This window comes from Hyla sarda, chromosome 6, assembly GCF_029499605.1.
Source record: "Hyla sarda isolate aHylSar1 chromosome 6, aHylSar1.hap1, whole genome shotgun sequence".
Lineage (NCBI taxonomy): Eukaryota > Metazoa > Chordata > Amphibia > Anura > Hylidae > Hyla > Hyla sarda.
This window is the reverse complement of record NC_079194.1, coordinates 181,211,657-181,235,735: the sequence shown is the minus strand read 5'-3', so window position 1 is coordinate 181,235,735 and position 24,079 is coordinate 181,211,657. Positions and strand designations below refer to the sequence as shown.

The following is a 24,079-nucleotide window of genomic DNA, read 5'->3' as shown; positions in this document are numbered from 1 at the left end:
GAAGTGGTGAAGCAGCCTGGATCCTGCCTGTCTCTGTGATGCACAGTAGCGGTCGGGGAAATCACACCTGAAACTGCAAGGATACAGAAGAAAACTTGATCCTCCTGGTGCTCACCCGGTAGTAAAGAGGCCGTCAAATCAATGGATATAAATACAAGATCTTTATTCAGCGCTAACAGACTACGCATTTCAAGTCCTCTGACGAAGAGGGGGTCCCACCCCTTGAAATGCGTAGTCCGTTAGCGCTGAATAAAGATCTTATATTTATATCCATTGATTTGACGGCCTCTTTACTACCGGGTGAGCGCCAGGAGGATCAAGTTTTCTTCAGTTTCCTTGCAGTTTCAGGTGTGATAGCTACAACTCCTAGTATGCAGCTGTCAGGACATTCTGGGAGTTGTAGTTTCGCAAAAGCTAAAGCCACATGTGGAATGGGGTTGACTCACAATGCCCCTAAACACCCTGACCACATCACATCCCGAAAATTATATTGGATTTACAAATTTATGTTACATCAGTGTAGCCCAACCAGGCTGGGAGTTCCGTTTCGCAACTGCTGGAGGCACACTGGTTGGGAAACACTTAGAAACCAGCTTATGTATATCTGCAGTGTCCAAATAACCAGTCCCCCAACAGGCCCTGCCTCCCCAAGAACTTATATAACTAGGAACTAGGCACGCATGACTTTGTTGTTTACCGTACAATAATACAGGTGGGACACTGAAGGACCCCACAGTGCGCCCTTATACCGCCTGCCCGGAATGGGGCTCTTCTATTGGCAGGAAGTTAAGGGGCGTGGTCTGGAGCCGAGGAGCTGACACTTTCAGTGACATTGCTTCATCCCCGTACAGTGACATGAGTACCGGGATCGGACGCCTGTTTTCCTCCGGGGTTGCGAGATGTTGTCGGGCCGGCTGGTGGCGGGGTCTGTCCTGCGGGGCTGGGGCTCGTCAGGTGAGACACATGGTGTCAGTCAGATCCCTGCCACAGGGGGCCGCTCATGTGCCTGCTGCCTGTTATGCAAGTACTGTGCATTGTATTTATGTAATTGTCATATGATCGCTTAATGGAGTTATGTCATTAACCCCTTATTTGTACTTTATAATGTATAAATAAGCTTTTGGTTTACTTAGGGGGCGGTCACCTGCTGTTTATCCACCTAAAAGCCACAATCCCCTGCAATGGTTATCTAGCCAGGAAAGGTTCTCTCATACTACAGTTTAATACTCCTGAGCCCGCTCCACACTCCATTCCTGGCATTATGACAAATGTTGGGAATAGGTTAAAGGGGTATTCCAGACCCTTATAAATTGTTTCCTATTCACTCTCCCTCCTGCATGGCTGTATGGAGCAGTAGGTCGGCACGTACTCTATGCAGAGATACCTGATTACAGCACTTGGGCATCTCCTGGATCATATGCCAAGCGGAGGACACTTATTCCCTATCCTGTTGATAGGGGATACATTTATTTGGGGGGGGGGGGGGACTGAAATATTACTTTAGGGTGTATTCACACGTATAGTATCCTACCCATAATTGATGCTCAGGCTTTTATTCTTCAGATTTCAATGTAAACTAAATGACTGAACACAGCTTCAATTATTCACAGGATGCTGTACGTGTGAATAGACCCTCAAAGGATAACTGTAGTGGAACACTTTTATATATTCCCGGGACTCAAAAATAAACAAAATAAACTCATACACACCTTCCTACGAGCCCCCGTTGGTCCGGCAGTGCTGACATCATTCCCCTTCCTGAGGACGGGGACACCGCAGAGCCGTCGGCGTATCACTGGCCGCAGCGTTGTCCCGCCCTGTCCTGTGATAGGCTGAGCCCACTGTCATGTACGAGCTCTGGCCGGCTTCTTACATGACAGTGGGCTCAGCCTATTACCTGCCGGGGCGGAACAACGCTGCGGCCGGTGATACGCCGACGGCTCTGCGGCATCCCCGTCCCCAGGAAGTGGAATGATGTCAGCACTGCCGGACCGTGAGGCCTGTGCCGGGCCAACAGGGGCTCGTAGGAAGGGGTGTATGAGTTTATTTTGTTTATTTTTGAGGCACGGGCATATAGAAAAGTGTGCCACTACAGTTGTCCTTTAAAAGCACTGGATGAGCCCTTTATGGGGCAATAAATGTATAATGAAGAGTTAAACCACTTTCTTGTATGACTTAATTTCATGAGTTTTTAGTTCTCTTCTTTTTTTTTTTTTCTTTCGTTGTTGCAAACTTTAGTATTTACATCCAGAGCCTGAGACCTGTACAGATCTTATTATTGTCAAAGCTGTGGGTTTGCTACAATTGTATATAGTCTAAACCAGTGGTCTTCAACCTGCGGAACTCCAGATGTTGCAAAACTACAACTCCCAGCACAACAATACAAAATGTATTAGCATTGGTTTCAATAATATAGCAGTAAAGGCATAAAGAGTTCTTTATAAACTATGTTACATGGAGACAAAAAGGCCATTTACATTCATGCTATATGTTCAGAACATCTCTTTACAGTCATGTAAGTGCCTCTCCAGCCGAATAATAAATTTTTCATGTGGTTATTAATGTTCCTGTTCTCTCATTCTAGGCAGGATTTCACTTGTTCCAGCAGCAGTTTTATGTTTCAGAGCTTTTTTTTCTCCTCTGGGTTCACTAGCACAAAAAGGAAAGCAACCTTACATCAAACTCCTAAAGTAGATCCTAATATACATTATTTTTTTTGACAGTTGTGGGGAAAAAAATCTGCAAAGTAAGAATGCTTTAAAAAAAAAATAAAAAAAATAAAAAAAAAATACGCCCTAGCTGGATTATCGGGATGGGCTGCAATATAAGCCCTACCCCGAAAATAAGACCTAGGCCGGTGGTCTTCAACCTGCGGACCTCCAGATGTTGCAAAACTACAACTCCCAGCATGCCCGGACAGCCGTTGGCTGTCCGGGCATGCTGGGAGTTGTAGTTTTGCAACATCTGGAGGTCCGCAGGTTGAAGACCACTGGTCTAGACAATCACCTGTGAACTACACAGCTGGAACTGCAAACTCATGTATGCTCAAAACTGAAAAAACACAACAAAAACATACCTTTTCCTTTGGGTTTCCCTTCAGTCTCTGCACAGCAATTCTGCTTCGTGTGGACCTACCCTTAGGCTGCTGGCTCCCTGCCAAGGTCCTGGAAATGTTTCTGTGGGTGCACAGATTTGTAAGGAGCTCCCTAGAGTATTTCTAGGAGTCCTAGTGTGATGCAGCAGCACTCTCTCAGCTGTTGGAGGATTCTGTGCTTATGGAGAGAGGCAGCTCCTGCTTTATCCCACCTTCTCCCTTTCCTCAACTTCTATGACCTGACAGATGGTTATAAAAGGAACTGGCTGCACACATATAGGTAGGAAATAGTGAAGAATTGGAAAACAATATTAGAATTTGAGTTGCAGACTGTCTGGGCATGCTAGAATTTGTAGTTTCTCCAGGTTGCAAACCTCTGCTCTATTGAAACGCTTGATACTTTTCATTGCTACCACAAACATGACCCACACTTTTTGTTTTTCATGTTGCAGTCTCTGAGAGGAAGCCTGGTTTTACATCAAAATTTTCAATGGAGGCCATCACCAATGTTATCTTTCATGGGCTCTAAAACTTCTAGAGGTATGTATGAGAATGATAAATATCATAGCTATTGTATTAGGGTGTGCCCCAAAAACCATGCCCCTAACTACACCTTCAGTCATGCCCCCTAACCACACCCAACCGCATTTACATATTCAATAGAGTGGTTCCCTAAATTACAATATTTATTGGTTTCAGAATGAGCATTGTATGTTGAAACCATTGTATGTTGACACCATAACTCTATGGAAACCTGGTAATTGGTTCTAAAGCCCCCAAAGTGTCATCCAAAAATAGGAAAAAGTCAGGATTAAAGAAAAATAAGTGGATAACTAATGTAGATAGTCCATATATATATATATGTGTGTGTGTGTGTGTGTGTGTGTGTATATATATATATATATATATATATATATATATATATATATGAAAGACCTGCTGGGAGCTGTAAATCACTGTCAATGTAGAGGACAGGAGCTTCTCCAGGGTCCTGTACAGTACACACAGTGTCAAAAAAACTTAAAATTAAGCCATCCCCACCTTGTTTCCAAACCAGCAGCTAATCCTGTCGCAGGTTAAGAGCAGCACAGAACATGTATTATCTCTCTGTACTGTAGGAGGCGCTACCAGACATCCAGTCAGTGAATGCACTTCAGTAATACAGGTGTTTTTACCAGTGAATGCCCATTCTAATTGGTCGGTTCTTCCAGCCATTGACATGTTTCACAGATCTGGACTGTCTGTACATTGTATGTTGAGTCTGGTTTCAAGATACAACGATCCAGAAAAGACCATTGTATGTTAAAATGGTATGTTAAGGCCATTGTAAGTTGAGGGATCACTGTACTTTTTAAAGGACAAGTCCCATGATCAAAAACATATCCCCTATCCGAAGGATAGAGGATAAGTTTTAGATTGTGGGGAGTCCGAGCGCTGGTGCCCCTGCTTGGAGCCCCGGTGCGCTAGCACAGGAGAGTATCACAACCCCTGCCCAAAGCGGAGGCTGCTACACGCCCTCCATATAGCTCTGGGAGAGATGAAGATTGCCAAACGGCTCTCCGATAGAACTATATAAGGGGGGGGGGGGGGGGATAAGGGATATCCAATAGCACACCACACATATGCGTGGTCAACACTCCATTCATTGTTTATGGAACAGTGCTTCTCCATAGAGAATGGATGGAGCACTAGGCCACCCCCTTCATTTCATGGGACATTTCACCTTCATTCTGGTCAGAACACCCGCCCCCCTTCCACTGATCACCTAGTTATATTCTATCCTGTGGAAAGGGGATCATTTTGAATTGAGGGAATACCTCTTTAATACATACAGCTTTTAAAAAAAAAAAAAATATCAAAAAGTAGTATGTACACCTAAAAGATACTAATCAAAACTACAGCTCACTGTGCAAGCAGCAAGTCCTCACATGGGTCTGTTAGTGGAAACAACATCCTGAGTATCAGACTATGGCAACACAAAGCATAAGCGATTTCCCCAGGGTCTGACTAACCTACACAATAAAGGTAAAATTTCAATATAGTCCAATCTTAGAAAAAACAGGGGGGTCGGAGACGGCACTAGTGCTTCTGTCTTCCAGTAGATTGCAGGTATATTAATAAATTTTAAAGCAATTGGATATAATCCATATACCTAGGATATGCAAATGGGAGGGAGCTGTGATGTCTGGAGGTGCTCTCGTATGTCAAACAAAGTAGAAACTATAACAACCATAGAAAGGATAATGATATACGGAGCACTCACACTACGACTTTCCTGCGGGGGTAGGCGGCTGGTTGATGATCTCAGTCCCGGTCCTCCATAGCGGGGAGGCGGCAGGTGGAACGAGGGAAGCCTCAGACGCCGGCCGGCGTCTGAGGCTTCCCTCGTTCCACCTGCCGCCTCCCCGCTATGGAAGACTGCGACTGAGATCATCAACCAGCCGCCTACCCCCGCAGGAAAGTCGTAGTGTGAGTGCTCCTTATATTATCCTTTCTATGGTTGTTAAAGGTAAAATTTAGTTTTTACTGCCCAATGAACAGTAAATGCCAATAAATGGAACCTCTAGAAATAGCAGAATTGCATTTTTTTATACAGCTCTATCAATTAAAAAATGCAAAATTATGTAAAAATAAATAAATAAAAAGAAATGTGTGCATTTCTATTAAAGACAAGGCAAAAGAACCAGGTTCACAAGGCAGCGGTGGGAACAACAAGAAAAAGGATGGAAACAGAAAAGAACCAAACTGGTGGCAACGAATACAGAAGGTGTGTGACTTATAGCATCTTGCACTTGTTATGATCCCATTTAAGGAAATCCACATAGGCCACCATTAGCAGCAGTTATCCAGAAGTGTTGGGCTATGTTCACACACCAGTTTTTGAGGCTGTTTTTTAGGCTAAAAGCATGTCAATCTCACAGGCAAAAAGGTCTGAAACTTTCAGTTTTTTTTTTGTTTTTTTGCCCAATTTTTTTAATAGTATTTCCAGGTGCTTTTTAGCTGAGGCTAAAAACTGGAAACTTTAACTTTTTTGACAAATCCTTTTGAGAGGAGACACCACTGTCGCCAAATCCTGCACAAAGGACCTTGTCTCAGAAGCAGGAAGAAGACAGGAGATTAGGGGACCAGATGGAGCCGGGCTAGGTAAGTATAGGGTTTTTTCTCTATTAGACTACATTTGGCCCATTGAAAAGGACATGTGACCAACCCAAAGATTTTATTTTACTATAATTGAATAACTTGGGTTGTCCGGATCACACACCTTTTACACTTTCCCATCTTTCTATACACTCAGGGGATGTGAATGTTTTACATTGAGAGATGTGTATGCCTTACTATATAATCCCACTCATTACTTGATGTCACTCCCATTAAAAAAAAATTGGTTCACACCCATTTGACAATTCTCCTAATTGCACTGTGGTATACATTTATACACCATTTTGATAGGTTGCCAACATATGCCTGGATCATGTGGTGTAAATGGCCCATTAGAAAGGAGAAGAAGGATATCAGAAAGTAACAATCTGGCTAGTAAAGAGGAAATATCTGGGCCAGAGAGGTAAACTCCAAAGGGGTATTCCAGTAAAAAAACTTTTTTTTCATTATCAACTGGCTCCAGAAAATTAAACAGATTTGTAAATTACTTCTATTAAAAAAATCTTAATTCTTCCAGTACTTATCAGATGCTGAAGTTGAGTTGTTCTTTTCTGTCTGACAACAGTGCTCTCTGTCTGTCACAGGAACTGTCCAGAGCATGAGAGGCTTGCTATGGGGATTTTCTCCTATTCTGGACAGTTCCTGAGACAGACAGGTGTCAGCAGAGAGCACTGTTGTCAGACAGAAAATAACTCAACTTTAGCATCTAAGTACTGGAAGGATTAATATTTTTTTAATAGAAGTAATTTAAAAATCAGTTTTAACTTTCTAGAGCCAGTTGATATGAAAAAAAAAATGTTTTTCACCGGAATACCCCTTTTAAAGGAGTACTGCAGCGATAAACAACTTGCCCCCTATCCGCAGGATAGGGGATAAGATTTTGATTGCGGGGGGTCTGAATGCTGGGACCCCCCGCGAACTCCTCTATGGGGCCCTGGCTCTCCCATGCAGGGGCATGGCCAATATGCCCCTCTATATATCTCTGTGGGAGAGGCAGAGATGCAGCGTTCGTGCATCCCCTTCTCTCCCATAGGACTGAATGGAGGGTGTGTGTCTGTTGACGTTGGTAAGGTCGAAGACATGAGCATTAGCCGCGCAGAGCCGCGGCAATGCCCGGTCTCCGTACAGGAATTACGGGTGGTCCCAGTGGTCGGACCCCCCCGCGATCAAACACTTATCCCCTATCCTGTGGTACTCCAAGTCATAAGATTCTATAAGCTGCCCAGGGTCAGATCTAGAAGAATAGGGGACCAAGAACACAGATATTTGTTCCTGCTGATCTGTATTTTCTAAACAAATATTGAAATTTCTTTTTGATATGTCTTTTTTTATAGGGTGAGTTCCCATGGGATGATAATGATTTCCGCAGCCTTATAATTCTTGCAGCTGGTCTGATCACTGGATTTGCAGTATTTTACTTCAGAGACTCAGGCAAGGAAATAAGTTGGAAGGAGTTTGTCCATCTTTACCTGGAAAGGGGGCTGGTATGTGCCACTGAATACTGTGCTTTAAGCTGTTGTAAAATGTGGTTTTCTTTGCCCTTATTTCATTGCACAGAAGTCTTCCATTTAGACTTCATCTTGTTGTAAGGATGGAGATGAGCAACTGCTAGACATGTATTGCGTGACTTATCACTAGAGGAGACAAAGGCTTACACAACAGCAACCTTCCCATTCCTTGTTTTGTGCTGTCACATTTGGTTTCAAGTCCCTCATGACTAGCTTAACCAAAACATGCTAATTGAGCTTAACCTCTTAAGAACCCTTGACGTACGCGCACGTCATGACACCCTGGTACTTAAGGACCCATGACGTACGCGTACGTCATGGAGAATTCCGGCCCCCACCACACGCCAGGCGGGGATCGGACCGGGATGCCTGCTGAAATGATTCAGCAGGCATCCCGGGCAAACGCCCAGGGGGGTCATCAAACTACCCCATGTCGGTGATCGGGGCAAATCGCAAAGTGAATTCACACTTACGATTTGCGCGATTATGGGTCTATGGTGACCCAGTGACCTGGAAAAAAGGGGGATCGCGGTTGTCTAAGACACCCACGATCCCCCTGAACGGATAGGAGTGAGGTGCCACCCCTCCTATCCCTCCTATTGGTCGCCAGAAGCGACGACCAATAGCAGATCGGGGGTGGGGGGGTTAACTTTCGTTTTCCCTGTCCTGCCCACCTACAATAGGCGGGGCAGGATGGGGAAACGACCGGGATCGGCGGCAAAGATCCACTTACCCATCCGGGCGATGGAGATCGGCGGGCGGCGATGTCGTGCGGCTGGATCGTACGGAAGCCGGTGAGTTGCCTAGCAACATCTGGAGAGTACAGTTTGAGACCACTATACAGTGGTCTCTAACTGTAGCCCTCCAGATGTTGCAAAACTACAACTCCCAGCATGCCCAGACAGCTGTTTGGGCATGCTGGAATATGTAGTTTTGGAACAGCTGGAGGGCTACAGTTGGAGACCTCTATACAGTGGTCTCTAAACTATAGCCCTCCAGATCTTGCAAAACTACAACTCCTAGCATGCCCAAACAGCTGTTTGCTGTCTGGGCATGCTGGGATTTGTAGTTTTGCAACAGCTGGAGGACCACAGTTTGGAGATCACTTTGAAGTGTTCTCTAAAACTGTAGCCCTCCAGATGTTGCAAAACTGCAAATCTCAGCATGCCCAAACAGCTGTCTCGGCATGCTGGGAGTTGTAGTTGTGTACCTCCAGCTATTGCATAACTACATCTCCCAGCATGCCCTTCGGCGATCAGTACATGCTGGGAGTTGTAGTTTTGCAACAGCTGGAGGCACACTGGTTGGAAAGTACTGAGTTTGGTTGGAAAACCTTCAGTTAGGTTTTGTTACCTGTGTGCCTCCAGCTGTAGCAAAAGTACAACTCCCAGCATGCACGGTCTCTCAGTGCATGCTGGGAGTTGTAGTTTTGAAACAGCTGGAGGTTTGCCCCCCCATGTGAACGTACAGGGTACATTCACACAGGCAGGTTTTTACAGTAAGTTTCCTGCTTCAAGTTTGGGCTGTGGCAAATTTTTCGCCGCAGCTCAAACTCCTAGCGGGAAACTCACTGTAACACGCCAGTGTGAATGTACCCTAAAAACACTACACTACACTAACACATAATAAAGTGTAAAACACTACATATACACCCCCTTACACTGTCCAAAACAACTCCCAGCTTTTCCGGACAGCCACTGACTGTCCAGACATGCTGGGAATTTAGCAACAGCTGGAGGCACCCTGTTTGGGAATCACTGGCGTAGAATACCCCTATGTCCACCCCTATGCGATCCCTAATTTAGTCCTCAAATGCGCATGGAGCTCTCTCACTTCGGAGCCCTGTCATATTTCAAGGAAACAGTTTAGGGCCACATATGGGGTATTTCCATACTCGGGAGAAATTGCACTACAAATTTTGGGATGCTTTTTCTCCTTTTACCTCTTATGAAAAGGAAAAGTTGGGGGCTACACCAGACTGTTTGTGTAAAAAAAAAAAAAAAAAAAAAAAAAAAAAAAAAAAGTTTACACTAACATGCTGGTGTTGCCCCATACTTTTTATTTTTACAAGCGTTAAAAGGAAAAAAAGACCCCCAAAATTTGTAACGCAATTTAGTTCGGAGTACGGAAATACCCCAGTTGTGGGCGTAAAATGCTCTGCGGACGCACAACAAGGCTCAGGAGTGAGAGTGCACTATGTACATTTGAGGCCTAAATTGGTGATTTGCACCAGGGTGGCTGATTTTACAGCGGTTCTGACATAAACGCAAAAAAAAAAATACCCACATGTGACCCCATTCTGGAAGCTACACCCCTCATGGAACGTAACAAGGGGTACAGTGAGCATTTACGCCCCACAGGTGTCTGACAGATTTTTGGAACAATGGTCCATGAAAAATGTAATTTTTCATTTGCACATCCCACTGTTACAAAGATCTGTCAAATGCCAGTGGGGTGTAAATACTCACTGCACCCCTTATTAAATTCTGTGAGGTGTGTAGTTTCCAAAATAGGGTCACATGTGGTGGGGGGGGTCCACTGTTCTGGCACTACGGGGGGCTTTGTAAACGCACATGGCCCCTGACTACCATTCCAACTTTTTTTTTTTTCCCCCAAAAGCTCAATGGCGCACCTTCTCTTCTGAACATTGTAGTTCACCAGCAGAGCACTTGACGTCCACACATGGGGTATTTCCATAATCAGAAGAGATGGGGTTACAAATTTTGGGGGGCATTTTGTCCTATTACCCCCTGTAAAAAATTTAAATTTGAGGGAAAACTAGCATTTTAGTGAAAAAAAAAATCATTTACACATCCAAATTTAACGAAAAGTCGTCAAAAACCTCTGGGGTGTTAAGGCTCACTGGGGTCCACTCACTTGGTACGTGCCTTGAGGGGTGTAGTTTCCAAAATAGTATGCCATGTATTTTTTTTTTTTTTTTTTTTTGCTGTGCTGGCACCATAGGGGCTTCTTAAATGTGACATGCCCCCCAAAAACCATTTCAGAAAAACTCACTTTCCAAAATCCCACTGTCGCTCCTTCCCTTCTGAACCCTCTACTGCGCCCGCCGAACACTTGACATACACATATGAGGTATTTCCATACTCGAGAGAAATTGGGTTACACATTTTAGGAAGATTTCTCTCCTTTTACCCCTTGTAAAAATGCTATAACTGGGTCTACAAGAACATGCGAGTGTAAAAAATGAAGATTTTGAATTTTCTCCTTCAATTTGCTGCTATTCCTGTGAAACACCTTAAGTGTTAAAAAAAAAACTTTTTAATGTCATTTTGAATACTTTGAGGGGTGCAGTTTTTATAATGGGGTAATTTGTGGGGTATTTCTAATATGAAAGCCCTTCAAATCCACTTAAAAACTGAACTGGTCCCTGAAAAATTTCGATTTTGAAAATGTTGTGAAAAATTATAAAAGTGCTGCTATACTTTGAAGCCCTCTGATGTCTTCCAAAAGTAAAAACATGTCAACTTTATGATGCAAACATAAAGTAGACATATTGTATATATGAATCAATATATAATTTATTTGGAATATTCATTTTCCTTACAAGCAGAGAGCTTCAAAGTTAAAAAAAAATGCTGAATTTTCAATTTTTTTTCATCAAATTTTGGAATTTTTCACCAAGAAATGATGCAAGCATCGACAACATTTTACCACTAACATAAAGTAGAATATGTCACGGGTCCTACAGTGAAAATTGGATGGGTCCTTAAGGGGTTAAAGGAGTTGGGGTCCTAAGTGGATGCTGGACACTTGTCACTGTTTCTCTTTGAGAAAATAGTGATATGGACAGTTAGAAATCCATCTAATCTTTCGTGTTTCCGCACCATCATTTGTCATAACTCTGTGTGAAGGGCACCAGTTGCCAACATCCCCAATATACTAGGATTATTAATGGCCTAAAGTAGGGATCGACCGATTATCGGTTTGGCCGATATTATCGTCCAATAATCACGATTTTGGACATTGTCGGTATCGGCAATTACCTTGCCGATAAGCCGATAATGCCTCCACCGCACCGCACATCTGCAGCAGTGTCGCGGGGGATAAATAGCTATCACGCCCCCTCCTGTAGGCTTGCATTGTGAGGCGGAGCGTGACATCATATGCCGCCGCCCTGTAGTCGCCAGTAATCAGTCCCGGAGCGAACACGCTCCGGGGACTGATTACAAACGGTGATCCCGGGGGTCCCCAGCGGCGGGACTCCCGCGATCAGGCATCTTATCCCCTATCCTTTGGATAGGGGATAAGATGTTTAAGCACCGGAGAACCCCTTTAAAAATCACTAAGACAAAACTAAATGGGGCAAAACCAAAAGAAGATCCACTGTCTGTTGAGGCTAAATAAAAGGAGATTATATCTGATTAGTTGGATGAAGTTTGGGACAAGACATTATCTTCTCATGTCTGTGTCACCTGCTATTAAGAACAGTCTTAACCAACTGTACATCTTTCGCCAATGTTACCTAACATAAGTTAATTTACTTTGAATAACACTGGAATGCCATAGGTGTAGAGCCCCTTGATCATACTTTTTAAATATATTGTGGCTCTGCCCTTGCATCCGGACCTTTTGATCGGCAGTGGTGACTTTTCTTATTTCCCTTTTGGCCCACCCAGTTCTGCTGGAGCCTGTGAGCTCCCTTTTAGGCATACTGGATGCGGAGCAATGGTCACATCATGAAATTTTTCTGAGGAAGTAATGCTTCATGGCCCATAAGTCTATAGCTAAGTTATGGAAGGATCCTAGGGTTCCTACTCAGAATGGAAGAATTTGATGAACATGACTATTGCATACAAATATCTGGTCTTTAAGCATAGGAAATGCCCAGCTAAAATTAATAAAATATGGGGTGCATGGTGCCACTCATCTAGTATCATTTGCTGACTATGTGGTCAGTGATGTTTTATACATATGCTACTACTGACTATTATATCGCAGTTTTGTTAAAAAATTATGTGGTAAAACAAGTTTAAAAAAAAATTTAAATTGTTGGCAGAAATCTCTAATCTGGTGTGTCCTTGTCTAATGTCACTTGAAGGTAGAGTAAATAGAGAATTATTCCTATCATGTATTCTGCTGTTTCCGATTTACTTCAGGTTGATCGCCTAGAAATTGTCAATAAACAACATGTAAGAGTGATCCCGGGACATGGAGCCTCTGCTGAGGTGAGTAAGAACTCCTGCAGTAACATTCATCACTCTGCTTCCTACAGGGTTGACTGATTCATGGTTTATCAAACTGTCTTTGCGTATACATCATAGTAATATATATATATTCACTATTCATGTCAATTACAGGCACAAGCTTGGTTTAATATTGGCAGCGTGGATAGCTTTGAGCGCAACCTGGAGATGGCACAGCAAGATCTGGGGATCGAACCAGCTGATCGTATCACTGTTGTATATAACACTGAGAGTGATGGGTGAGCTCATAGTCTGTATAAGTACACTGGTCAGCCATAACATTAAAACATGAATAGCACTCATTATCCCATTAAAATGGCACCTGTCAAGTCAACATTGAACAGTCAAGTCTTGAAATTGGTGTATCAGAAGCAGGAACAAGAACTGAACAATTGGTGAATGGGCTTATTGTCATCCATAGCTTACTTATGTCTAGGGAGTGAAGTTTAACCCATAATATCCAATTCCACTTAAGAGCTACTTTAGCATAAATTGCTGAGAAAAGTTCTGATGGGTATGAAAGAAAGGTGTCAGAACACACGGTACTTCATATCACCAATGATACAATGATGGGTAAGATCTCATACCTGTAGGAGAGGCACCTTCTACTCCAATCCCTTGGATAACAAACAGTGCACATTTAGGCAATAAATTGTTTCAGACAACAGGTGTGGTGCATGTAGCACAATGCTTCTGTCCAAAACTTTGTGTAGGGAAAACAGTACAGCAACTTTGTGGAAGAATCCCTTACCATATTGGTTATTTTAGTACCCAGACCAATATCCCTTTGTGGAAGCCAATTAGATTTATTATTTTCTTTATTGCTCCAACGCCTCTCTGCTCACTTCCGCTTCCTTCTTTACCCTTCTCCTATGATTGGCAGCCAAGGCTTTCAGAACCCTGGCCAAGTCCTGCATATGTGCCGTTTATCTGTATTGTGGAGCACGCATGATGAGCTTTACTGTCTCACCAAAAAGACACTTGCACTTCTAGTTTAAAGTGATGTCCAGTATGTTTTCTCTATATGGCCTATATTATTAGTATTCTCCATCTAGCGTGAGACTTTTTCTGCTTTCTTTACAGATCTTTTCTCATGAGCCTCATCCCCTCACTGCTCATAATAGGATACCTATTTTATAGCTTGCGGAGAGGTATTATGGGGTCTGTTCGAGGAGGTAAAAGCAGTGGAATTTTTGGCATCGGGGAGACAACAGCCAAGATGATGAAAGGAAACATTAATGTCAAGTTTCGTGATGTGGCTGGGTGTGAGGAGGCAAAATTGGAGATAATGGAGTTTGTAAATTTCCTGAAAAACCCAAAACAATATCAGGATTTGGGGGCAAAGATACCTAGAGTAAGAGAACATTCAGAAGTGGGAATACTTTGATATGCGGCATTGCATCAAGACTAGAATGTCTATTGTGTGTTCACTGGACCGTATGTTCTTGGTATTTTATACGGATTTGTTTTGCCTATTCTGCTTATAAATATTCTTAGGAAGTATCTTTAATTGACTCACTCTTCTCAGCCTTCATGTAGAATCACTTATAGAGTGTTGCTTATTGACCCCTGGCTTGTCAAATCTACTAAAATTCATACAAGTAAAATAAAGAGCCTTAACTGGGTTACTACAGTATTTAGGGCTGTGTTGGAAATATCTTGGTTTATGTTACTTGTTAGCCATAGTGAATACAGATTATATGGTTGCCAGTTCACTGAAATGGTTGCCTTTCCATACTACATTTTCCTAGCAGTGGCTGCTTTAACCCCTTAAGGACTCAGCCCATTTTGGCCTTAAGGACTCAGACAATTTAATTTTTATGTTTTCATTTTTTCCTCCTCGCCTTCTAAAAATCATAACTCTTTTATATTTTCATCCACAGACTAGTATGAGGGCTTGTTTTTTGCGCGACCAGTTGTCCTTTGTAATGACATCACTCATTATATCATAAAATGTATGGCGCAACCAAAAAACACTATTTTTGTGGGGAAATTAAAACGAAAAACGCAATTTTGCTAATTTTGGAAGGTTTCGTTTTCACGCCGTACAATTTATGGTAAAAATGACATGTGTTCTTTATTCTGAGGGTCAATACGATTAAAATGATACCCATTATTATATACTTTTATATTATTGTTGTGCTTAAAAGAAATCACAAACTTTAACCAAATTAGTACGTTTATAATCCCTTTATTTTGATGACCTATAACTTTTTTATTTTTCCGTATAAGCGGCGGTATGGGGGCTCATTTTTTGCGCCATGATCAGTACTTTTTTAGATACCACATTTGCATATAAAAAACTTTTAATACATTTTTTATAATTTTTTTTTTAATACAATGTATTAAAGAAGGAATTTTGGACTTTTTTTTTATTTTTTTTCGTTCACGCCGTTAACCGTACGGGATCATTAACATTTTATTTTAATAGTTCGGACATTTACGCACGCGGCGATACCAAATATGTCTATAAAAAAAAAAAGTTACGCTTTTTGGAGGTAAAATAGGAAAAAACGGACGTTTTACTTTTTTATTGGGGGAGGGGATTTTTCACTTTTTTTTTACTTTTACTTTTACATTTTTTTACATTTTTTTTACACTTGAATAGTCTCCATAGGGGACTATTCATAGCAATACCATGATTGCTAATACTGATCTGTTCTATGTATAGGACATAGAACAGATCAGTGTTATCGGCGATCTTCTGCTCTGGTCTACTCGATCACAGACCAGAGCAGGAGACGCCGGGAGCCGCACGGAGGAAGGAGAGGGGACCTCCGTCCGGCCTTATGAATGATCGGATCCCCGCAGCAGCGCTGCGGGCGATCCGATCATTAATTCAAATCGCGCATTGCCGCAGATGCCGGGATCTGTATTGATCCCGGCACCTGAGGGGTTAATGGCTGACGCCCGCAAGATCGCGGGCGTCGGCCATTGCCGGCAGGTCCCTGGCTGCGATCAGCTCCGATGCCTGCGGTTATGCTTAGGACGTAAATGTACGTCCTGGTGCGTTAAGTACCACCGCACCAGGACGTACATTTACGTCCTGCGTCCTTAAGGGGTTAAGCATCCCTTAAGGGGGATAATTTAGCAAAAAATAGTGGGTCAAAGGTTTATGCAGTAATATCAGGAAGTATTACTTTACTGAGAGAGTAGTGGATGCATGGAATAGCCTTCCTGCAGAAGTGGTCGCTGCAAATACAGTGAAGGAGTTTAAACCTGCATGGGATAAGCATAAGGCTATCCTTCATATAAGATAGAGATAGACATAAGGCTATCCTTCATATAAGATAGGGCCAGGGACTATTCATAGTATTCAGAAATATTGGGCTGAATGGCCCTTAGCTGCCGACACATTCTGTTTTTAAGTTGAACCAGCAGATAGTCTTGTTCTCTTCTGTAAGAAGGGGCTGTGAAGATATGTCATCATGTTTAAAAATCGACCCCAGATTTATGAAGAGCTATTGGAATGTAAAAGTAATCTATTTACATGGTAGCATTAGAGAATGGGATGGAAGACTTGGGTCCAGTGAAGGAGTGGAGAATTAGGAGGAAGTAGAAATGGGTTTGTGTAATGGATCTCACATGGTTACAAATTATTTTCTACATTTAAAATAAACTGTGAAAGGTCCTTGCCAAAATAATGGAGAATCACAAATGGGTTGTTACCAAATGTATAGAAGTATATAGAACCTGGCCAGAAGTGTTGGGAAAAAAAAAAGGCTTCATATTGAATTTATGACGTTGAGCGATTTATAAGAGTTTAGGGAGAATCAAGGAAGGATAATGCCAAGGTAATAGTAGAAGCATATGCTTGTAATTGTTTATACCAAATCCTACATCCCTTTTTTATTTTTATTTTTTTATTTTTAGGGGGCTATGCTCACTGGACCCCCAGGTACCGGCAAGACCTTACTTGCAAAGGCAACTGCAGGAGAGGCCAATGTACCGTTTATAACTGTGAATGGATCAGAATTCCTGGAAATGTTTGTAGGGGTTGGCCCAGCCAGGGTGAGTTCATAATGGGGTGATGCCAGGTGACCTTTTAGACTTTTGTTGTTTTATATTACTCCTTAAATTGTCCTTTTACATCAATACTTTTGCGTAGGTACGGGACATGTTTTCACTGGCTCGTAAGAATGCTCCATGTATTCTCTTTATCGATGAGATTGATGCCGTTGGTAGGAAACGAGGACAAGGAACCTTTGGAGGGAACAGTGAGCAAGAAAATACCTTAAACCAGCTGCTAGTAGAAATGGATGGTAAGTACTAATCATAGTGCTGCAGGAATTACAGGGTCTTCCATGGGGTCCTCTATGTCCCCAAGTCTAGCTAGTCTTTATGGATGCATTTGAAGTCATTCACTGAATAAAGTCAAATGAAAGCTGTCATAACTGTAGGCAGTCCTATACAGATGTTTAGGGAGAGGAGTGTAATGGTACCTGGTGTCCTAGTCATGTATTGAGTTTTCCTCAGTTTTTCTCTTCTATGATTGTTCCCTTTATCTTACAATCTGAAGACAGCTAGAGCTTTCAAATATAGCTTGGAAGTGAGGTCTATGAAGCTCTCAATACAGAGTTCATGGCATCAAACTGGAAGTGCCTGCTTCCTGGGCAGTTCACATGGTAGTGGCTAGATGTACCATGCAAGTCGCATAAATAAGACTCCAGGTATGCTTTAAAGGGACTGCTGGCTGTAAACAAGCTGGAGATGGCTGGGCAGATATTAGTGACGATTTATAGGGTACTGCACAAACCCAACACACTTGAGTTATCACAACAATAACTTGTGCAAACACCTACATTATGATTAACTGAGCTATCATATGATTCACTATAATCCTCTATATTTACTAGCAATTATGGGTATTCGGTGCTTGCGGTATTTGGTCTTATTGGAGACTCATTGAGTGCATGACGATATTCTGACTCCATAAATCTTCGAGGGTATAACCTTTGGCATTGTGAACTCCATTTAAGTATATCCATTTGTTTCTTTTAAATTGTGTTTGGGGTAGGCCTCTACCAAATGTAGGATTGTCCACAACAAGACCCCATTGTTATGCACATCTATTTTTTTCAGTGATTACTCACTGTCCCGTCCCACCGGAGGGGTGTGTGTATTTTCAGTGGTAAAGAGCTAGGCAGTAACTTTTGGGGGCTTCCGTTTCTACACAATACATTTTTCGGTAAAAATGACACCTTATCTTTATTCTGTAGGTCCATATGATTAAAATGAAACCCAACTTATATAGGTTTGATTTTGTCGCACTTCTGGAAAAAATCATAACTATATGCAGGGAAATTAATATGTTTAAAATTGTCATGTTCTGACCCCTATAACTTTTTTTTATTTTTCTGTGTATGGGGCGGTATGAGGGTTAATATTTTGCGCCGTGATCTGAAGTTTTTACCTGTACCATTTTTGTATTCCTAGGACGTAGTGATCGCTTTTTATTCATTTTTTCATGATATAAAGAGTGACCAAAAATACACCGTGCGGTTTAATTAACGATATATTTTTATAATTCGGACATTTCCACATGCGGCGATACCACATATGTTTATTTTTATTTACACTTTTTTTTTTTTTTTTTTTTATAGGAAAAGGGGGGGGGGGTCATTCAAACATTTATTGGGGAAGGGGTTAAATGATCTTTATTCACTTTTTTTTTTTCCACTTTTTTTTTTGCAATGTTATAGCTCCCATAGGGGACTATAACACTGCACACACTGATCATTTACATTGATCAATGGTTTCTCATAGGAAACCATTGATCAATGATTCTGCTGCTTGACTGCTCATGCCTGGATCTCAGGCACTGAACAGTCATTCGGCGATCGGACACCAGGAGGCAAGGTAAGGGACCCTCCTGCCTGTCACAGCTGATCGGGATGCCGCGATTTCACCGCGGCGATGCTGAACAGCCCCCCTAAGCGAACTGTCATTGTTTTACTTTCACTTAAGAAGCGGCGTTCAACTTTGAATGCCGTGCCTAAAGGGTTAATAGCGCGCAGCACCGCGATCAGTGCACTATTAGCCATGGGTCCTGGCTGTTGTTAGAGGCCGGGCCCGACCCGCTATAATGCGGGGCCACGCCGTGGCCCCGTGTTATAGAACGGGAGCGGACTCATGATGTACCGGTACGTCATGGGTCCTGTAGGGGTTAAAAAAGACATTACCATCACATATAGATTGTTCCTATATAAGAAATAACATGATGTGAAGTGTCCTGTGAAGTAGTCGGTGTTGTGTTGTGCACGTGACGGCTGAGGCCAGTAATTGGCTACAGCCATCTCGTGTACATTCAATCACTGAGACACTTCCGCCAGGAACTCCAGAGCAGCCGTGCTGGATTGGTAGTAACTAGCAAGGGTGAGTATAATTACATATAAAAAAAATTAAATAAATTATATTATTTTATTTTATTTCACCTCTAATTTTGACTAACTTCCACACCTGAAAAAAAGCCTTTTTTAGTGGAATTATTTCAGGTGCTCCATTGTTAAAGGGGTATTCCAGCAAAAACTTTTTTTTATATATATCAACTGTAGTAATCAAGTAATTTACAAATCTGTTTAACTTTCCGGAGCCAGTTGATATATATAAAAAAAGATTTGGCCTATAAAACCCCTTTAAATACTTCTAATTGGCTAGTCACTTAGTCAGCCAGAACTGTCATTTACATCCACATCCATGAGTTCATGCTGAGAGTTGTACTGATAAGATAAAAACCACCAATCTAGTAGACATCACATTCAGTAATTATCCAGGTTTCTCTGAATTCTTATCACATTTTCTTTTCTTCACTCCAGGTTTTAGCTCTGATACAAATGTGGTAGTCTTGGCAGGCACCAATCGCGCAGATATTTTGGATCCGGCTTTAATGAGACCGGGACGATTTGATCGGCAAATCTTCATTGGTAGGTAATAAGCCATGAAGGAAAAAGGGATAATATTGACTTCTGTTGCCTTTTGTGAAACTGATATAAATAAACAGATAATTTACTATACTATAGTAAATATGGACCATTGAAACGCATATTGATTCCACTGGTTTTATATAAACGATGTTTAATATTTTCTTTATTTCAGTACTACAGTAGACAAATGAAAATTGTGGCATTCTTTGTAATAGAACTGATACTTTCCAGCTTTCTATCAGTCATCAGAGCTTGTGTTTTATTCTTTTTTTCCATGTAGGCCCCCCTGATATAAAAGGAAGAGCCTCTATCTTTAAGGTCCACCTACGTCCTTTGAAGTTGCCTGCAACACTCAACAAGGATGACTTGTCTCGGAAGTTGGCTGCTTTGACTCCAGGCTTTACTGGTCAGGAAATCAGTGTTGCAGTATACCAGAACATGATACAAAATGACTGTCTGACTTCCTACCATTGACTTCTTATGTTGCTCATTTTAGGCGCTGATATTGCCAACGTCTGCAACGAGGCAGCTCTGATTGCCGCAAGACACCTGAATGAGTATGTGGTGGAGAAGCATTTTGAGAAGGCCATTGAGCGTGTCATTGGAGGTGACTGTCTTTTTTTTATTTCTCATTCAACTGTACTGTTCTTAGTGAAATGTGCATTTCAAATATATTTTCATCCAGAAGATAAGACTTAACATACTGTACTTCTCACCGATAAGAGGTGGATACAGTTGTACCCAGCAATGCAAGGCAAATCACTTGAAGCTAAATACATCAGAAGCACAAACCTTTCCTTATTGCAATCTTTTTAAAACCTTATCAATTGAGACCAGACTCATAGGAGATTAACTCAACTGCAAGAGGATTGTCAGCAAGCAGAGAGCTTACAAATACTGGAGAAATGTATCACAAAACATGTTAGAAGATTTTAGATCTGTTCATCTTACCATAATGAAGCTTTATTATACTGTAATATGGATAGTGATTTTGTTTTAAGTGAAACTGAGCATTGGTAAGGCCTTATCTGGAAATGCTGTTCAATAGGGAGGGATTGATTAAGAAAAAACAAAATACAAACTTATCTTCCACACTCCCACTCCTCTGCCTGTATTACAAAGCTCCGGTTCATGTTTTGCAGCATTTTGAGGATGTGACGACACCACCTACTTAGCCAGTTAGCGGCTTAATGGCAGTGGTGTGGGAGCAGGCAAAACCCCTTTTAAAAAGGAACCTGGCACTCCCACCTCCTGAAGAAAGAGTTTTAATCTTCAGAGGAGACAAGCCTTTTATCTTTTAAAGGGGTATTCCACAAAAAAATGTTTTTTATATCAACTGGCTCCAGAAAGCTAAACAGATTGGAAAATTACTTCTATTAAAAATCTTAATCCTTCCAATAATTATCAGCTGCTGAAGTTGAGTTGTTCTTTTCTGTCTGGCAAAGGTGTTCTCTGCTGACATCTCTGCTTGACAGCAGAGGGCACTGTTGCTATGGGGATTTGCTTCTACTCTGGACAGTTCCCAAGACAGATGTCATCAGAGAGCACTTAGACAAAAGAACAACTCCAATTCATCAGCTCATAAGTACTGAAAGGATTCAGATTTTAATTTTTTACAATTCAAACAACATTTGTTATTGAAAATGCTTCAAGAACATTACACAAAAGCAATGCAAAAGTAACGGAGGAATACAACAAGGGGTCCAGAGGCCTGTGGAGGCCTAAAGGGACAAAAAGCAGAACAAAGGATTAAGATTTTTTAATAGAAGTAATACTGTATACAAATCTGTTTAACTTTCTGCAGCCAGTTGAAATATAAAAAAAAAAAAGTTTTTCCCTGGATAACCCCTTTTAAGAACTGTGAATCTCTGGACCAGCCTTAGGAACTGGTCACAGTAGGAACCGGGCTTCAAATCATATTCCTTCCCCTTAGTCCACTAATTCCTCTTCCCTTCATCCATATCCTCCTGTCATTGGTTAAACTTGTACTTGTGATTTTTTTTTTTTTTTTTTTTTTTTTTTTTCAACCGTACTGTGTAACCTATATTAAATTGTGGAACTGGTTCTGTTCTCACTGATCACTCTTGATATGGACCACTAAAAATATTTTGCTCATTAGCATTCAGCAGAATGTCAGGTAGCTTGCTCTGATATTGTAACGCAGAGAGTAATCCCTAATAGGTTAAGATCCATCCCACTTCTCAGTAAAGGGCACATACCTCAGATAGCTTCTGAACCTAAAAACTCTTGTGTATTCCTTTTGCTTTCAGGACTGGAGAAGAAGACTCAGGTCCTTCAGCCAGATGAGAAGCGGACTGTGGCATACCATGAGGCTGGACATGCAGTGGTTGGCTGGTTCCTGGAACATGCAGACCCTCTTCTTAAGGTGACCTTTAGATAAGTTATTAGCTGCCATTAAATACTTACCTTGTCACCCTGTACTTTAATAATGGTCTGATTCATGGTATGCAGAAGTTATGTTTGTCACTACACACTGAAGGAGTTTTCCACTGACACATTACTATGTTAGAAGTGCAAACACCGTAGACTTTGCAGTTTGGATCATTGCCAGCCTTGAGATGGGAGGGTTCATGGTCTCTGTTTGTATCAGTCTCCATTCATTTTAAAGGAGATCATGCATGTGGTTAGCCCATTGTTCTCAAAATTGATACCAATACACTTCTTATGTCATGTCTGATTTATATGTCAAAATGGTGTTTCAACACCTTGGTGATATTTGACATAATATTCTGGTGCTACAGCTATACACTTACCATAAAGCACTACAGTAGTATGTGATCGAGCAGGCACAGGAGCTGTGTGTAACTAATAGATGCTGGGTATAACTAATAGCTAATATCCTGCTGTAACAGCCGAGACTAGCAATGACTACTCATGGCTGTATAGGCTCCTTTCACACTGCTGTTATGATATCAAGGGAGCCGGGGAGGATAGCGGGAGAAAAAATACTGCTTGCGCCGTCTCTTTCTCCCACTATTCCCATATAAAAAAAACAGTGCCCGACAGGCCCCATAATAGTAAATGGGAGTCTGGACCCGTTGTGCCCTGTCATAAGAACAGTCATTAAAGGCACAAAAAGAAAATAAGACTTTAACGGCTGTTCTTGAAGGGGTACAACAGCAGTGTGAATGGGGCCTTATCCCCTCAAATGCCACAGTGAATTCAGCATCTAAATGGCCTGATCAACACCCCACAATGTGATTAGGTTGTGCTGATAAGTCACTGGCTGATCTGGAAACCTAATAAACACCCTTAGGCCTGTCACCTTAGTTTTTCGATTAGGCTCTGCCAGAGCTAGGGCTTAATAAGATGCCTATAAGCATTACACTGACAAGCATAATACAATGCAATACAGAGGCAGTGTTTTAAGCGGTACTCCACTGCCCCAGGGTTCAGAACATTTTGTTCCAAACTGAGTGCAGGCTGCGGGGGTCGTGGCTTCATGACCACGCCCCCTCATGACTTCATGGCCACGCCCCCTCAATGCAAGTCTATGGGAGGGGGTCTGGTGGCGGCAATGTGCAAAATAATATGTACAATTTTTTATTTTTTTTTAACTTTATTTTGGTAAGGATCATAACAAAACATACATAGTTGTTATTGCTGTAATGGTACACACTTATACACTTCTAATCATGCATGGTGAGTATAGTAAAAAAAAAAAAAATACAGCATCAATGGGAAAATGGTTAATACAATACAAAGATGCAAAAAATAAAAGCTTTTCCCGTACAAATATATAATTTTACACTAAATAAGTCAACTACCACACATGAATGTATGCAATAAAATATAAAGGTTTTATTTGTTAGCATTAAAATCATGAACATAAAAAATCAATAATGGTATTCATATGCAGAGAGCTTAAATAGGCTGGTGGTGTCTACAATATATTACAAAAAATTATAGTATAGTAACTATAATGTCTACAGCAAAACAGGGGGATTGTGACTTAAATATAAACACATGGCTAAAAGTGCATCCAATTGTATAAATACATAGATATGCAGTGCATCATAAAACATCTATCCTACGTGGAGATAGCAACCGCAACCCCCTGAGGAAGACACGAAAGCGTGCGTTCAGGGCCAAGCAGTTGGTGTCTCCATTCTTACATTTATATATGGGTTGCGGTTGCTATGTCCATGTAGGATTTATGTTTTATGATGC

The 24,079-nt window shown here is 41.6% G+C and overlaps 1 protein-coding gene across 1 annotated transcript in view; it reads left to right on the top strand.

The window, feature by feature from the left end:
• Positions 1–750: 750 nt before the first annotated feature.
• The window catches only part of LOC130276500 (AFG3-like protein 1), a 37,244-nt gene continuing 13,915 nt past the window's right edge, over positions 751–24,079 (top strand). Inside the window, exons 1-13 of the mRNA XM_056525969.1 lie at positions 751–954; positions 3,547–3,634; positions 5,764–5,861; positions 7,588–7,737; positions 12,879–12,947; positions 13,080–13,204; positions 14,049–14,319; positions 16,839–16,976; positions 17,074–17,227; positions 19,781–19,888; positions 20,169–20,294; positions 20,385–20,495; positions 22,159–22,274. Of these exons, the coding sequence (XP_056381944.1) occupies positions 856–954; positions 3,547–3,634; positions 5,764–5,861; positions 7,588–7,737; positions 12,879–12,947; positions 13,080–13,204; positions 14,049–14,319; positions 16,839–16,976; positions 17,074–17,227; positions 19,781–19,888; positions 20,169–20,294; positions 20,385–20,495; positions 22,159–22,274 (1,653 nt within the window). The 5' untranslated portion in view covers positions 751–855. The remainder of the gene's footprint in view (positions 955–3,546; positions 3,635–5,763; positions 5,862–7,587; positions 7,738–12,878; positions 12,948–13,079; positions 13,205–14,048; positions 14,320–16,838; positions 16,977–17,073; positions 17,228–19,780; positions 19,889–20,168; positions 20,295–20,384; positions 20,496–22,158; positions 22,275–24,079) is intronic.